This window comes from Dipodomys ordii, unplaced genomic scaffold (assembly GCF_000151885.1).
Source record: "Dipodomys ordii isolate 6190 unplaced genomic scaffold, Dord_2.0 Scaffold7, whole genome shotgun sequence".
Lineage (NCBI taxonomy): Eukaryota > Metazoa > Chordata > Mammalia > Rodentia > Heteromyidae > Dipodomys > Dipodomys ordii.
The window spans coordinates 4124351-4139287 of NW_012267223.1; the positions used below are offsets into that span (position 1 = coordinate 4124351).

Here is a 14937-nt window from a genome sequence, read left to right on the forward strand (position 1 = left end):
TTCTTTTTGCTTATGTGGTGCTGAGGAATCGAACCCAGGGCCTCAGGCATGCAAGGCAAGTGCTCTACCACTGAGCCACCTTCCCAGCCCAAGTCTGTGAGACTCTTATCTGCGCACCCCCCGGCACTGGACGCCCGTGTGTCCACGCCGGGACCGCCGCCGCGCCCCTGGCCGCCCACCTGGGCGCTCGGGCACCCGCCGATGGCACCTGTGTGCCCAGCCCTGGGGCAGACGGTCCCGTGCACCCCGCCACTCACACCAGCTCCGGGTCCGCGTGGAACGATGTTTGGTGGTGTACGTGATCGGTTTAGGTATTTGGGTATTAACCGGGGTACAAGATTTTGGTTTTGAGACAGAATCTCAGTGTAGACTGCGCTGACCTCGAACTCCTGTTCCTCCCGCCTCAGCCTCCTAAATGCTGGGGTTGCAGGCTTGTGCCACCATGCTGGGTTGAACTCAGGCTTCTCGATCTGAGGTCTAAGGTTGTGTCTAGCGATGCAGAACTGCATATTTATGGCATTCACACCCAGCCTCTCCGCCACCCTCCCTCTGGGTGAACGGTGCAGTAATGGACTCGGCTTCCGCTGGGAGGAAAGAGACTGAGACCTTCTCTGCTGCTCCCAAAGCTGGGCCGGGACACCTGCTGCTCAGCGGGCTCTGCCCTGCAGGAAACTTGATACTTACTCCTCCAGGGAGCCAGTCCGCTGGTTACCCTGGGAGGGGCTTAGCCCCTCATCGCGGGTTTCAATTACTTCTCACAGGTGCCCGAGAGGGGCTTCAGGGTGAATGGGGGAAAAGAATGAGGGATGGAGTAGATGTCACTGTGCAGGTAGTGACCTCTCCCTGTGGCCCTAAGAATTCCAGTAATAGGGGAATTCTGAGGAGCCTTCTAAAATCATTTTATATGTAGTTTTAGTTTAGTTTTTTTTTCCCCCATCTCTTTTTGCAGTTCTTGGGATTTACCACTTGACCTTTATCACATCTCTTAGTCGTGTGTGTGTGTGTGTGTGTGTGTGTGTGAATCCAAGCAAGTGAAAACAATTTAGAAATGTATAAAGGGAGACCTGCCTGCCCTCTCTTTTCCTTAGCCCAGTAGTAACTTTCTGTCTTCCTCTGTGTGTGCTGTTGTTGTTGTTGGCTGTTTCTATGCAACTTTATGAAGCATTTTGTAGGTTGGCTTTTACAAAAGGGGAATTCTACAATATGCCTAGTATAACCGTCAGCCTACTGTTATGGTGTTTGTTGTTTTGTTTTGATACAAGGTCTTGCTATGAAGCCCAGGCCAGAAGACTTGGCCTGAAATTCTCGATTCTTTTTTTTTTTTGGGGGGGGTCCGGTCGTGGGGTCTGAACTCTGGGCCTGGGCGCTGTCCCTCAGCTCTTCAGCTCAAGGCTAGCGCTCTACCACTTGAGCCACAGAGCCACTTCCGGCTTTTTTCTTTTTGCTTATGTGGTGCTGAGGAATCGAACCCAGGGCCTCAGGCATGCAAGGCAAGCGCTCTACCACTGAGCCACCTTCCCACCCCCTTGGCCTGAAATTCTCTATCTTCTTGCTTCAGCCTCCTAGGCCATGGGATTACAGACCTGCACCACCATGCCTGGCCCTAAAATCTGCTTTTTTATGTTTGCTCTATCCTGAGGCTCTTTGTATGTATTTGTAGCATGAGGTCATTTTTGTAATGGCTACATAATATTCACATCACTTTGTGTATTTTATTCCTCCATTTATTTATTTAGCACTGTTTTGTGTTTGTACTGGGGCTTGAACTCAGGGCCCTGTATTCTTGCTTAGCTTTTTTACTGAAAGTTAACACTGTACCTCTTAAGCTACACCTCCACTTTTGGCTTTTTGCTAGTTCACTGGAGATAAGGGCCTGGTGGATTTGTCTACCTGGACTGGCTTGGAACCTCCATCATCAGATCTCAGCCTCCTGTCTAACTAGGATTACAGTTGTGAGCCACCAGCCCTCAGCTAAGTCCATGAGACTCATCTCCACTTAACAACCAAGAAGCCGGAGGTAGAGCTGTAGCTTCAGCGGTAGAGTGCTAGCCTTGAGCCCCAAAGCTAAGGGACAACGCCCAGGCCCTGAGTTCAAGCTGCAATACTGGCACAAAAATAAACTAAAGAGAATTAAGGTCAGTGATGATGGAGGCTGTGGGGCAGGGAGGGCTGTGGGGAGGTGAGGTCTGAGCCGAGCCCCTGGGGACCCTGGTGTGTGTTTACTCCATGTCTCTTACGTTTAGCTCCAAACTGATGGACATTGGATGGGCCGGAGGCAGGGATGGTCGGCTATGACCCCAAAGCAGATGTCAGAAATAACTCCAAGTTGGAGGTGGCGGTGGCAGGGTCTGTGTCTGGATTTGTCACTCGGGCGCTGATCAGCCCCTTGGACGTCATCAAGATCCGTTTCCAGGTACCGCTTTCCCCCCTCATTTTCCGTGTCATGGGCTGGAAGACCGGTTGAGTCTTTCTTGCAAAAGCAGGTCCTCACACTTGCCATTCTGTGAGAGCAAAGTGTTGACGCACACGCTGCCTGTCCTGAAATGTCCCTTCTCACTCCTGCTGACCCCCTCCTGACCTTTCCATCCTGACCTTTCCACCTTTGATCCCTAGCTTCAGGTGGAGCGCCTGTGTCGAACTGACCCCAACGCAAAATACTATGGCATCCTCCAGGCCTGCAGGCAGATCTTCCAGGAGGAGGGCCTAGCAGCCTTCTGGAAAGGACACATTCCAGCCCAGTTTCTCTCCATAGGCTATGGAGCAGTCCAAGTAGGTGGCAGGGGACCCGGCCTGGCCCCCTGGGGCCATATTACACAGTGGAGGGGCCTGAGGGAGGGCCAGACAAGCAGGAGCACTGCCTTTGGTGGCAGGGAGTGGCGGTGCCCACCCTGCCTGCTTGCCTGAATGGAAAAGCCTGCCTGGCTATTTGAAGACGTCATCAGGCTGAGCCTTAACTTAGACACGCTCCCTCCCATGTCCCCACTGGCCATCCTGGTGACGCAGGTTTTGTACCCAGGAGACCAGCTTGACACTATGTCCTCACTGGCTTGGCAAAGGGCAATACTGAGGCCTTACATTATTTGAAATAGTACCATCAGCCATGTGCATCATTTGAATTCATAGCTGCACTGAGAAGGTGGACCAGGGATTACCAAGATGTCAGCTTGGTGCAGAGGCCTTAGGCCTGTGCACAGTGGGGCTGGGATTGCCACTGAAGCCTCTTACTTCTGGTCATTCATTCCTTTTGCTGACTGCCTGTGTATCTCATGGCCTTTCTGCCATGTTTCCTGGCACATGAGGCTGTGTATGTAAATGCCAGCCCTCACACAGCGCAGACTATGGGCCACACCCCTATTTCAAGCTCTTCCCCTGCCTGATCTCCCAGCAGTCCTTTGAGGTAAGTTCTGTTGTTGATCCACTTTTGCAGAAGAGACACAGCCAGTCATAAATGAAAAATTAGCAAAGATACAAGGCAGGTAGCTCAATGGTAGCTCAATGGTAGAGTGGGAACTTAGCATGCAGATAGATGTGAGGTGCTGGGTTTGCTCCCTAGCATGGCAAAATGTAGCTGAATCCAGTGGGGTGCTGGTGGCTCACACCTGTAATCCTAGCAACTCAAGAGCTTGAGAGCTGAGGATCCACCTACCTGTTTAAAGTCAGCCCAGGCAGGAAAGTCTGTGAGACTTTTTTTTTTTTTTTTTTTGGGTCCGGTCGTGGAGCCTGAACTCTGGGCCTGGGCGCTGTCCCTCAGCTCTTCAGCTCAAGGCTAGCGCTCTACCACTTGAGCCACAGCGCCACTTCTGGCTTTTTTCTTATGTGGTGCTGAGGAATCGAACCCAGGGCCTCGAGCATGCAAGGCAAGTGCTCTACCACTGAGCCACCTTCCCAGCCCAAGTCTGTGAGACTCTTATCTGCAATTACTCAGCAAAAAGCCCCAGAAGGGGGCTGGGAAGGTGGCTCAGCCAAACTGAGCAGGAAAGTCTGTGAGACTCATCTCTAATAAACAATTCAGAAAAAGCTGGAAGGCCAGGTACTGACTGGTGGCTCGTGCCTGTATTCTAGTAACTCAAGAGGCTGAGATCTGAGGATCAGCAAGCAGTTCAAAGCCAGCCTGGGCAGAGATTCTTAGCTCCGATTAACCACTCAAAAATCCTAAGTGGTGCTTTGGCTCAAAGTGGTAGACCATGGCTAGTCTTGAGTGAAAGAGCTCAAGGACAGAACCTAGGCCCTGAGTTCAAGCCCCACGACCAGCAAAAAGGAAAAAAGAAAAAACTGGATATAGAACTGTGGCCCAAGTGGTAGAGCACTCACCTTGAGCAAAAGCATTTCAGGACAGTACCTAGGCCCTGCATTCAAGCCGAGAGCCTGCACACACACACACACACACACACACACACGCACGCGCGCACACACACACACACACACACACACACACACACACACACACCTAATTTTTGTTTTTTTTTTTTGTCAGTCATGGGGCCTGAACTCTGGGCCTGGGTGCTGTCCCTCAGCTCTTCAGCTCAAGGTGAGCACTCTACCACTTGAGCCACAGCACCACTTCCGGTTTTGTGGTTTATTGGGGATAAGATTCTCAGGGCTTTTCCTGCCCAGGATTGGCTTTGACCCGAGATCCTCAGATCTCAGCTTCCTGAGTAGCTAGGATGACAGGCGTGAGCCACTGGGCGGCTTTTATTTTATTTTTAAGGCAGAAACAGGATCCCCTGGCAGCTTGTGCTAGAGTCAGCCTTGGCTGCTGCCCTGAGAACAACACAGCCATTGTTGGAGTCAAATGTGGGAGGAGAGGACGGACCTCTGCCCCCCTCCCCCATCCTCCCTCCCCTGGTATACTGAGATACCCCAGCGGGGTGATGAAGTTCAGGAGCCCTACCCTTTCGGGCTGGGAAGGGTCTGAGTGCAGGCCTTCCACATGTAACGTGGTCCCTGAGGAGGAGCCAGAGGAGGCTAGTTCTCCCAGTGCATGGCCTGCGGGGCTCTGGGGTCTCAGCCTCACCAGTGGCTGTCTTTCCCCAGTTCTCAGAAAGGTAAGTGAATGAAAGCAGTTTTCTGATAGAAAATTTTCTCTTAAGCCAGTTGTGGTGCATGCCTGTAATCCCAGCAATAGGGAGGCTGAAATACTAGTATGTCAAGTTCAAGACCAGCCTAGGCTGCTACAGAGTGAAACACTGTCTCAAAAGGCAAAACAAGCCAGGTGCCGGTGGCTCACACCTGTCATCTTAGCTACTCAGGAGGCTGAGATTTGAGGATCAGGGTTCAAAGCCAGCCTGGGCAGGCAAGTCCATGAGACTCATCTCCAATTAACCACCAGAAAACCAGAAGTGAAGCTGTGGCTTAAAGTGGTAGAGGATTAGCCTTGAGCAGAAAAGCTCAGGGATGTCACCCAGGTCCTGAGTTCAAGCCCCATGACCAAGGGAGGAAAAAAAGCAACACAAGTCCTTTCTAATAAATTTTCCTATCATTTACACTACAAAACAACAACAACAAAAAAAACAACTGGGCATAGTGACTCCTGCCTGCCTAATCCTAGCTACTTGGAAGGTTTAGATGGGGAAAATTGTAGTTGTAGCGCAGCCTGGATACAAAAGTTCACGAGACCTCCATTTCAGCAGAAAAAGCTAGGGATGATAAGAGTTGCACAGATATTTCTGCTATAGTCCCCAGATTCCAGCCTCCTCAGTAGGCCCGCGCTGCTAGGGCCTGGCTGGCTTTTTTTGTGTGTGGTACTTGCTAGGCAAGCAAGCCACTCCAACCTGCTCTATAGACTTTCTTCTTTTTCTTTATCATTATTATTATCATTTTATTTTTTTGTCAGTTGTGGGGCCAGAACTCTGGGCCTGGGGGCTGTCCCTCAGCTCTTCAGCTCAAGGCTAGAGCTCTACCACTTGAGCCACAGCGCCACTTCCGGCTTTTTCTGTTTATGTGGTGCTGAGGAATCGAACCCAGGGCCTCATGCATGCAAGGCAAGCACTCTACCACTGAGCCACCTTCCCAGCCCCCGATAAGTCAGTGTTTATGTCAATGCATTTTTTTGTTGTTTTGGTCAGAGACTGGAACTTAAACTCAGTATCTGATGCTTTTGCTCATTGGCTAGCATTCTACCAACTGAGCCATGTGAAAAAACTGTACAGAGGGGTTACAATTACCTGGGCAAGGTAATGAGTACATTTCTTATCAAGCATAGTTGCCTCCTCCTTTGTTTCCCCTTCCCATCTCCCCCTCCCACAATGCATCTTGATGAGTGTCACTCCTGTCCTTCTCCAGCCCCACCCATCCATCCCCTCATTATGTAGATATAAGATGTACATTGAATATGACTGAAAGAGAGATGACAAAGTCAACAACAGCCTTAAGAATGAATACAGAGGCCTCTCTACCTTTCTCTATTCCTCTGCACTAGCTGTTTTTGAGATGGGGGGGGTCTCAGTTTTTTTGCCCAGGCCCACTCCTGGGCCACCATCTGCCCATCTCATACTTCCACTGTGGCAGGGATGACAGGCACACGCCACCGCCTCCGGGTGTGGGTTGAGATGGGGTCTTGCCTCAAACGTGGGCCTCCTGATGTTAGCCTCCCAAGGAGCGAGGGTTCGGGTGTAACTCTCCACCCCGCCCCCCATGCTGCTTAAAGGTGACACCCTGTATTTTCCTTGGGCGTCCTGGGGTTCGAACGGAGCGCCCCGTGCTTGCCGGGCACCGGCGCAGCGTCCCCGGGGTGGGCTGGGGTCCGGCTGCATGCGCGCTCACGCTCGCCCTGCTCTCTCTGGCCGCCGTGCCGTGTTACAGTTCCTCTCGTTCGAGCAGCTGACGGAGCTGGTGCACAAGGCCCACAAGCTGAGCGCGCACGAGTACTCCATCCACTTCCTGTGCGGCGGCCTGTCCGCCTGCGCCGCCACGCTCACCGTGCACCCCGTGGACGTGCTGCGCACGCGCTTCGCCGCCCAGGGCGAGCCCAAGGTGAGCGCGGGGGGGGGAACAGCATCGGGGAAGCAAGGTCATCCGGCAGGGGTCGGACTCCCTGACAGGGCCAGGGATTGAACCCGGACTTGACCTCCACCCTGATCTCCACCCTGACCTCAAGTGGAGGTATTTAAAAGTAGCATCCGCCAGACTCAGTGGTACACACTTAAGCCTAGCACACACGAGGTGGAAAGCAGGAGGGTCGTAAGTTCTAGACCAACCTGGGCTATATAGCAAGACCATTAAAAAAAAAAAAAAAAGAGAGAGCCTGGGTGCCAGTGGCTCGTGCCTATTATCCTAGGTGCCCCGGGGCTGAGATCTAAGGACTGCAGTTGGAAGCCAACCTGGACAGGAAAGGCCACATGAGACTCATCTCCACTTAACCACTAAAGGCCACAAGTGCTAGGGAACTAGCCCTGAGCCCTAAAGCCACAGACAGGGCCTAGGCTCCCAGTTCAAGCCCCAGGACCGGGGGACCCCCCTCAAAAACAAAAATGCTTACCATAAAAATGATGAACAAGCTGGGTACCTGTGGCTGATGCCTGTAATCCTAGCTACTCAGGAGGCTGAGATCTGAAGATTGCAGTTCAAAGTCAGCCCTGGCAGGAAAGTCCATGAGACCGGAAGTGGTGCTGTGGCTCAAGTGCTCGCCTTGAGCTGAAGAGCAAGGGACAGCGCCCAGGCCCAGAGTTCAAGCTCCATGACCACCCCCCCCAAAAAAAAAAAAAAGATCAAAGAGGGCTGGAAATGTGGCTTAGTGGCAGAGTGCTTATTTAGTGTACATAAAGCCCTGGGTTCCATTGCTTAGCACCACATAAACAGAAAAAGCCAGAAGTGGTGCTATGGCTCAAGTGGTAGAGTGTTAGCTTTGAGCCAGTGCTAGCTTTGAGGGACAATGCTTAGGCCCTGAGTTCAAGCCCCAGGACTGGTTTAAACAAACAAACAAAAAGAGCTGGGTGCTCGGTGGCTCACGCCTGTAATCCTACTCAGGAGGCTGAGATCTGAGGACCAGGGTTCAAAGCCAGCCTGGGCAGGTAAGTCTGTATTATCTCTAGTAAACCACTAGAAAACCAGAAGTGGTTCAAGTGGTAGAGCACTCACCTTGAGTTGAAGAGCACAGGGACAGTGCCCAGGCCCAGAGTTCAAAGCCCCACGACCAGACCACCACCAACAACAACAAAAGCCAGGCACTGGTGGCTCACAGTTGTAATCCTAATTACTCAGGATGCTGAGATCTGAGGATCAAGGTTCAAAACCAGCCTGGGCAGAAAAGACCATGAGACTCTTATCTCCAATTAACCACCAGAAACCAGAAATGGAGCTGTGTCTTAAAGTGCTGCTAGCCTTAAGCGAAAGAGCTCAGAGACAGGGCTGGGAATATGGCTTAGTGATAGAGTGCCTACACAGCACACATGAAGCCCTGGGTTCCATTCCTCAGTGCCAAATACACAGAAAAAGCCAGACGGAGACTGAGCAGCAGAAGCTCAGGAACAATGCTTAGGCCCTGAGTTCAAGCCCCAGGACCAGCAAAAGAAAAAAACAAAAAAATGCACCCCCCATGCCCTTTGGGGAACATACCTTTGTTTTTGTTTGTTTGTTTTTTTTTTCCAGTAATGGGGCCTGAACTCTGGGTCTGGGCGCTGCCCCTGAGCTCTTCAGCTCAAGGCTTGCATTCTACCACTTGAGCTACAGCGCCACTTCTAGTTTTCTGGTGGTTAATTGGAGATGAGTCTGAAGGACTTTCCTGCCCAGGCTGGCTTTGAACCGTGTTCCTCAGACCTCAGCCTCCTAAGTAGCTAGGATTACAGGCATGAGTGGTCTTTGTTCTTGGCTTTTGCTTTCTAGAAGCTGAAAAGCAAAATGGTAGCTCTGGGCAGGATCTTTGTTCTTGCTGGTGGCCTTCCCTTAGGGCCTGGCACCTTCAAAGAGGCCCCCAGGGTGGAATCCTTTTGGAATGGCTGCCAGAACTCTAGAAAGCAGGCAGCAAGAAGTGCAGATCTAGCCTGGCGCTGGTAGCTCACATCCTAGCTACTCAGGAGGCTGAAATCTGAGGATTGTGGTTCAAAGTCCCTATGAGACTCTTATCTCCGATTAACCACCAGAAAACTGAAAGTGGTGCTGTGGCTCCAAGTGGTAGAGCACTAGCATTCAGCAGAAGAGTTCAGGGACAGCCCCTAGGCCCTGAGTTCAAGCCCCACAAAAAGAATGGTATATAGTCCCTCTTACCCTGCCCTCTCGAACCATCCCTGCCCCTCACCCCTCCAGGCGATGATCACTGTGTGCCCTTGTGGGGCAGAGTCACCCCATACGATCTGTTTGACAAGCGGGACATCTGCTCTGGTGTGGGCTGCTGTGTTAGTTGCCCTCTGGGGAGATTGCCCCCCCCCCCAGTCCTGTGTAACAGTTCTTGTGGAGCCAAGACTCATCCTTTAAGGAATCCTCGCCTCTCAGCTGGACACCCTTTCTCCTGTTGTTCCTTGGGGTGCTGCGGTGACTCCTTGGAACCATGCTTTTGTGAACACATATGGAAATGACAGTGGAGTAGATGTCTTTTTTTTTTTTTTCAGTTGTGAGGCTTGAACTCTGGGCCTGGACACTGTCCCTGAGCTCTTCAGCTCAAGGCAAGAGCTCTATTACTTTGAGCCACAGCACTACTTCCAGTTTTCTGGTGGTTAATTGGAGATAAGAGTCTCACGGGGGCTGGAAGTTGGCTCAGTGGTAGAGTGCTTGTCTCCCATGCATGAGGCTCTAAGTTCGATTCCTCAGCACCACATAAGCAGAAAAAGCTAGAAGTGGTGCTGTGGCTCTAGTGATAGAGTGCTTGCCTTGAGCTGAAGAGCCGAGGGATAGTGCCCAGGCTCAGAGTTCATGCTCCACAACCAACCAAAAAAAAAAAGTCTAACAGGCCCGGGCTGGTGTCAAGCGGAGATCCTCAGATCTCAGCCTCTTGAGTAGCTAGGATTACAGGCGTGAGCCACCAGCGCCCAGCCTAGCATTTTGTTTACTTGTTTAGCAGGAGAAATTAGGCCCCTGGAAGCCGGGTTTGGGGTGAAGGGAAGCTGTGATGGGCAGATCTCGGGTCAAAATGACTTGACTGGACTGGCTCAAGTTGCACCTGTGTGTGTCCAGGTCTATAAGACCCTGCGAGACGCCGTGTCGACCATGTACAGGACTGAGGGCCCCTTGGTCTTCTACAAAGGTTTGGCCCCCACCATGATTGCCATCTTCCCCTATGCCGGGCTCCAGTTCTCCTGTTACCGCTCCTTGAAGCACGCCTACAACTGGGTCTTCCCTGCTGACCAAAACCAGACGGGTAAGCCAGCCCAGCCCAGCCCAGGCCAGCCCAGGCCAGGCCCTCTTTCTGTATCCCTGAGAGAAGGGGTCATGGCGGGAGCGGAGGCCCCACCGCTCCCCAAACTTGCCCTGCAGTGTGGCTGAGGATGCACACAAACCCAGCCATCCCTGCTGTATCCAAAATCCATTCCCAGTAATTGGTCCTGGTGTTCAGTTTTTGTCAGGAGTTCAGCTTGTAACTTGGAGCCAGGTTCCAATTGTTGGTGCCTGTAATCCTATCAGGAGACTGAGATTTGACTATCCTGGTTCAAAGCCAGCCTGAGTAGGAAATTCCATGGGATTTTTTTTTTGGGGGGGGCAGTCCTGGGGCTTGAACTTGGGCCTGGGTGCTGTCCCTCAGCTCTTCAGCTCAAGGCAAGCGCTCTACCTCTTGAGCCACAGTGCCACGTCTGGTTTTCTGGTGGTTTATTAGAGATAGAGTCTCAGGGGCTTTTCCTGCCTGGGCTGGCTTTGAACCGTGATCCTCAGATCTCAGCCTCCTGAGTAGCTAGGATTACAGGCGTGAGCCACCAGTGCCCGGCTTTCTTTTTTTTTTTTTCCTCTTTTTTTTCTTGGTCATGAGGCTTGAACTTAGGGCCTGGGCGCTGTCCCCTGAGCAACTTTTGCTCAGCTAGCAGTCTACACTTTGAACCACAGTGCCACTTCTCACTGACTTTCCTAAGTAGCTAGGATTACAGGCGTGAGTCACCTGTGCCTACCTATGTGTGACTTTGTGCTTGGGCAGGGAGGCACCCCTGGATCCCTCTCCAGCCTGGAGCCCAGTCCAGTGGCTGAGTCCCTAGGCCTCCAGCGGGGGAACTGGTCAGTGAAACTCTCGTCCTGCTGTTGGGCCTGGCCAGCGGGAGGCCTGCCATCACTCTTGTCCAGTGGCTCTCTCCGGCTCTGGCTCCTAGGTTAAATTCCCCGCTGTGATTGTATGATACTGTAGTGTAGTGCAGGATTAGGCCTGAGTACCTTGAAGTCCTCCAGGGTCACTTGTATTCCTCTCACATTCACTTCTGTGGCTCAGGGACCATCAAAAGCCTGATTTGTGGCTGTGGAGCTGGAGTCATCAGCAAGACCTTTACGTATCCCCTGGACCTCTTCAAGAAGCGGCTACAGGTTGGAGGGTTCGAGCACGCCCGATCTTCCTTTGGCCAGGTGAGCTACTGGCATTTAGACAGCTCCAACTTTTGCCCTCACTGGGCTCATGGAGGGACTGGCAGTCAGCTCCTTCCCTGGGCAGCCCTGGCCTGGCCCCCTCGGCTTGTCCCCTGTAGCTTTATTTCCTTACATAACTCAATACAGGTGTGTGTACCGTTTAACAAAAAATGAGGTTTCAGGGCTGGGAAGGTGGCTCAGTGGTAGAGTGCTTGCCTTGCCTGCATGAGGCCCTGGGTTCTATTCCTCAGCATCACATAAGCAGAAAAAGCTGGAAGTGGTGCTGTGGCTCAAGTGGTAGAGTGCTAGCCTTGAGCTGAAGAGCTGAGGGACAATGCCCAGGCCCACAGTTCAGGCCCCATGACCGACAGGAAAAAAAAAAAAAAGAGGATTCAGGCAGGAAATGTGGCTTAGTGGTAGAGTGCTTAACTAGTATACATGAGGCCCTGATTTCAATTCCTTGGTTCCACATACACACAGACAGGAGCAGTAATATGTCAGTGATTAAAGCATTGAAATTAAAAACAAAGAAAAAAAAGCATTCACTGAATGCAAGAGTTGGTTTTTTGTTTTTGTGTTTGTTTGTTTGTTTTTTTTGTCTGTTGGGAGCTTGAACTTTGGGCCTGGGCGCTGTCCTTCAGCTCTTCAACTCAAGGCAAACGCTCTACCACTTGATCCACAGCGCCACTTCCAGTTTTCTGAGTGGTTTATTGGAGTTAAGAGTCTCACAGAAAAAAAAAAAAAGAGTCTCACAGACTTTCCTGCCCGGGCTGGCTTTGAACCACAGTCCTCAGATCTCAGCCCGCTGAGTAGCTAGGATGACAGGCGTGAGCCACTGGCACCCGGCTGAATGCAAGATTCTGTAACCTTTCTGTGTTTACCTGTTTGTTCTGAAGAGACAACTGTAATTGGACAGGGAGCCATGCCCAGAGCCCAGGGCAAAGGATGGAGGGTCTGCTCCCCATGGAGTTCTGCGCTGTGTTTGGCGGGGGGTGGGGGACGCTTCTAGAAGACTGGTGGGAGCTCTGTCAGGGAGGAAGTACCGGCCAGATGGTGGAATGTCTCAGCACGCAGGTCTTGGAGCTTGGACTTGACTCTGTCCTCAGCATCATTAGGGAAGGCAGAAGGGCATAGGGAGGGCCGGGCCTTAGCATCGCGCCAGTGTGTGGGGTCACCTGGAGGCAGTGAGGCCAAGGAGAGGTGGGCACGGTGGGGCGCCAGCTAGCAGTGGCACCTTCAGATCTGCTACTGGAGAGCAGTGGTCACCGGATCTTCCAGAGCCAGGGTCAACCCCTGCCTCAGAGGGAAGGTGCTCTGCCCTGCAGCCAACTGGCAGGCCCTCCCTTCAGCCCAATTTAGTCTACTTAGACTAGAAAGAATGAGGGTGAGCTGGGCTCCAGTGGCTCACGCCTGTATCCTAGCTGAGATGTGAAAATTGAAGTTCAAAGCCAGCCTAGATAGGGAGGAAAGGAAGAAAAGGAGGGAGGGAGGGGAAAGAGGGAGAGGGAGAGAGAAAGGGGGCAGAGTGAGAGAGGGAGGGAGGAAGAGAGGGAGAGAGAGAAAGAGAAAGAGGGGCCTGGGAATGTGGCTTAGTGGTAGAGTGCTTGCCTAGCATGCATGAAGTCCTGGGTTCAATTCCTTAGTACCACATAAACAAAAAAAGCCAGAAGTGGTGCTGTGGCTCAAGTGGTAGAGTACTAGCTTTGAGCCAAAGAAGCTCAGGGACAGTGCCCAGGTCCTGACTTCAAGCCCCAGGAATGGCCAAAAAAAAAAAAAGAAAAAAAAAGAAAATTCCTGGGGTTTGAATCAGGGCCTGGGCACTAACCATAAACTGTTTTGCTCAAGTCTAGCACTCTACCATTTGAGCCACAGCTCCATTTCCAGCTTTTTTTTTTTTTTTTGTCAGTCACGGGGCCTGAACTCTGGGCCTGGGCGCTGTCCCTCAGCTCTTCAGCTCAAGGTGAGCGCTCTACCACTTGTGCCACAGCGCCACTTTCAGTTTTCTGAGTGGTTTATTGGAGATAAGAGTCTCACAGACTTTCCTGCCCAGGCTGACTTTGAATGGTGATCCTCAAATCTTAGCCTCCTGAGTGGCTAGGATTACAGGTGTGAGCCACCAGCACCTGGCCATTTCTAACTTTTGTGCTAGTTTATTGGAGATAAGAGTCTCATGGACTTTTCTGCCCTGGCTGGCTTTGAGCGGTTATTCTCTGATCTCAGCCACCTGAGTGGCTGAGTGATTACAAGCATGAGCCCCGTGCCCAGCTTGCATCCCCCCCTTTTTTTTTTTGGTCAGTCATGGGGCCTGAATTCTGGGCCTGGGCGCTGCCCCTCAGCTCTTCAGCTCAAGGCCAGCGCTAGCAGTGGTCACTTTCAGATCTGCTACTGGAGGGGATCAAACAGAGTGGTCACAGGATCTTTCAGAGCCAGGGTCAATCCCTGCCTCAGTGGGAAAGAGTTCTCCCACTTGAGCAACAGCGCCACTTCCAGCTTTTTCTGCTTATGTGGTGCTGATGACTCGAACCCAGGGCCTCATGCATGCAAGGCAAGCACTCTACCACTGAGCCACTTTCCCAGCCCCATGCATTCCTATATTTCCCCCCCTGCTACTCTTGGGTCTAGGCACTGTCCCTGGGCTTCTTTTGCTCAAGGCTAGCACTCTACAACTTGACCCACGGTACCACTTCCCACTTTTTCTGTTTATGTGGTACTGAGGAATGGAACCCGGGGCTTCATGCATGTTAGGGAAGCACTCTACCACTGAGCCACATTCCTAGCCAGCATCCCTATTTCAATCTTGGCCTCCCTCCTAAACCTTCTTCTTCTCCCCAGGTGCGGACCTATAAGGGCCTCCTGGACTGTACCAAGCAGGTGATGCAACATGAAGGCATGCGGGGCTTCTTCAAGGGCCTGTCCCCCAGCCTGCTGAAGGCCGCCTTGTCCACAGGCTTCATGTTCTTCTGGTACGAGTTCTTCTGTAACCTCCTCTACTGTATCCGGAGGGAGGACAGTTAGCTCAGAGGACAGGAGGGGCCTCCAGTGGAGGCTGCCTCCTCAAAGAAACAAGAGTTACCCGCTGAGCTCCTGTGGCTCTGAGGGCTGCAGCCTGCTGTGCCCTCTAGGCCAGCTTTCTGGAGTCACCGAGAAGGTGGCCGCCTGGACCCAGCCGGCTGAGACCCCCAGCAGAAGGGCAAAGGCCTTCTCCTTGGGAAGTGCTGGGAAAACGAAGCCCATGGCTGGGGGCAGGACAGCGCTGGGACAGAGCAAGCGGCTGTGGCTTCTCCTTTGTTCAGGCCAGACCTGCCTCCTCTGAGATACCTTCCTCCTCCGGAAACGGAAACGCGCCTGGCTCTGGCTCAGAAGCGCAGCTTGAGGGCTGAGAGAGCACTGGGACTGGGCTCTCTTAGGAGGGTGCCCCTCCCCCCCAGGGCTGTTCCCTCCCCCCCAACTTATTTAACAGACATTAAA

At 52.3% G+C, this 14937-nt stretch overlaps 1 protein-coding gene across 3 annotated transcripts in view; it reads left to right on the forward strand.

The window, feature by feature from the left end:
- The window catches only part of Slc25a19 (solute carrier family 25 (mitochondrial thiamine pyrophosphate carrier), member 19), a 15308-nt gene extending 371 nt beyond the window's left edge, over positions 1–14937 (forward strand). Inside the window, exons 1-7 of one of the 3 annotated variants that reach the window (XM_013037995.1) lie at positions 2097–2135; positions 2244–2413; positions 2614–2769; positions 6802–6972; positions 10105–10288; positions 11339–11469; positions 14302–14937. In XM_013037995.1, the coding sequence (XP_012893449.1) occupies positions 2282–2413; positions 2614–2769; positions 6802–6972; positions 10105–10288; positions 11339–11469; positions 14302–14484 (957 nt within the window). In that variant the 5' untranslated portion in view covers positions 2097–2135; positions 2244–2281 and the 3' untranslated portion in view covers positions 14485–14937. Of the gene's footprint in view, positions 1–2096; positions 2136–2243; positions 2414–2613; positions 2770–6801; positions 6973–10104; positions 10289–11338; positions 11470–14301 lie in introns of those variants that run through there. The other 2 variants (XM_013037994.1, XM_013037996.1) reach the window with 2 other exon arrangements.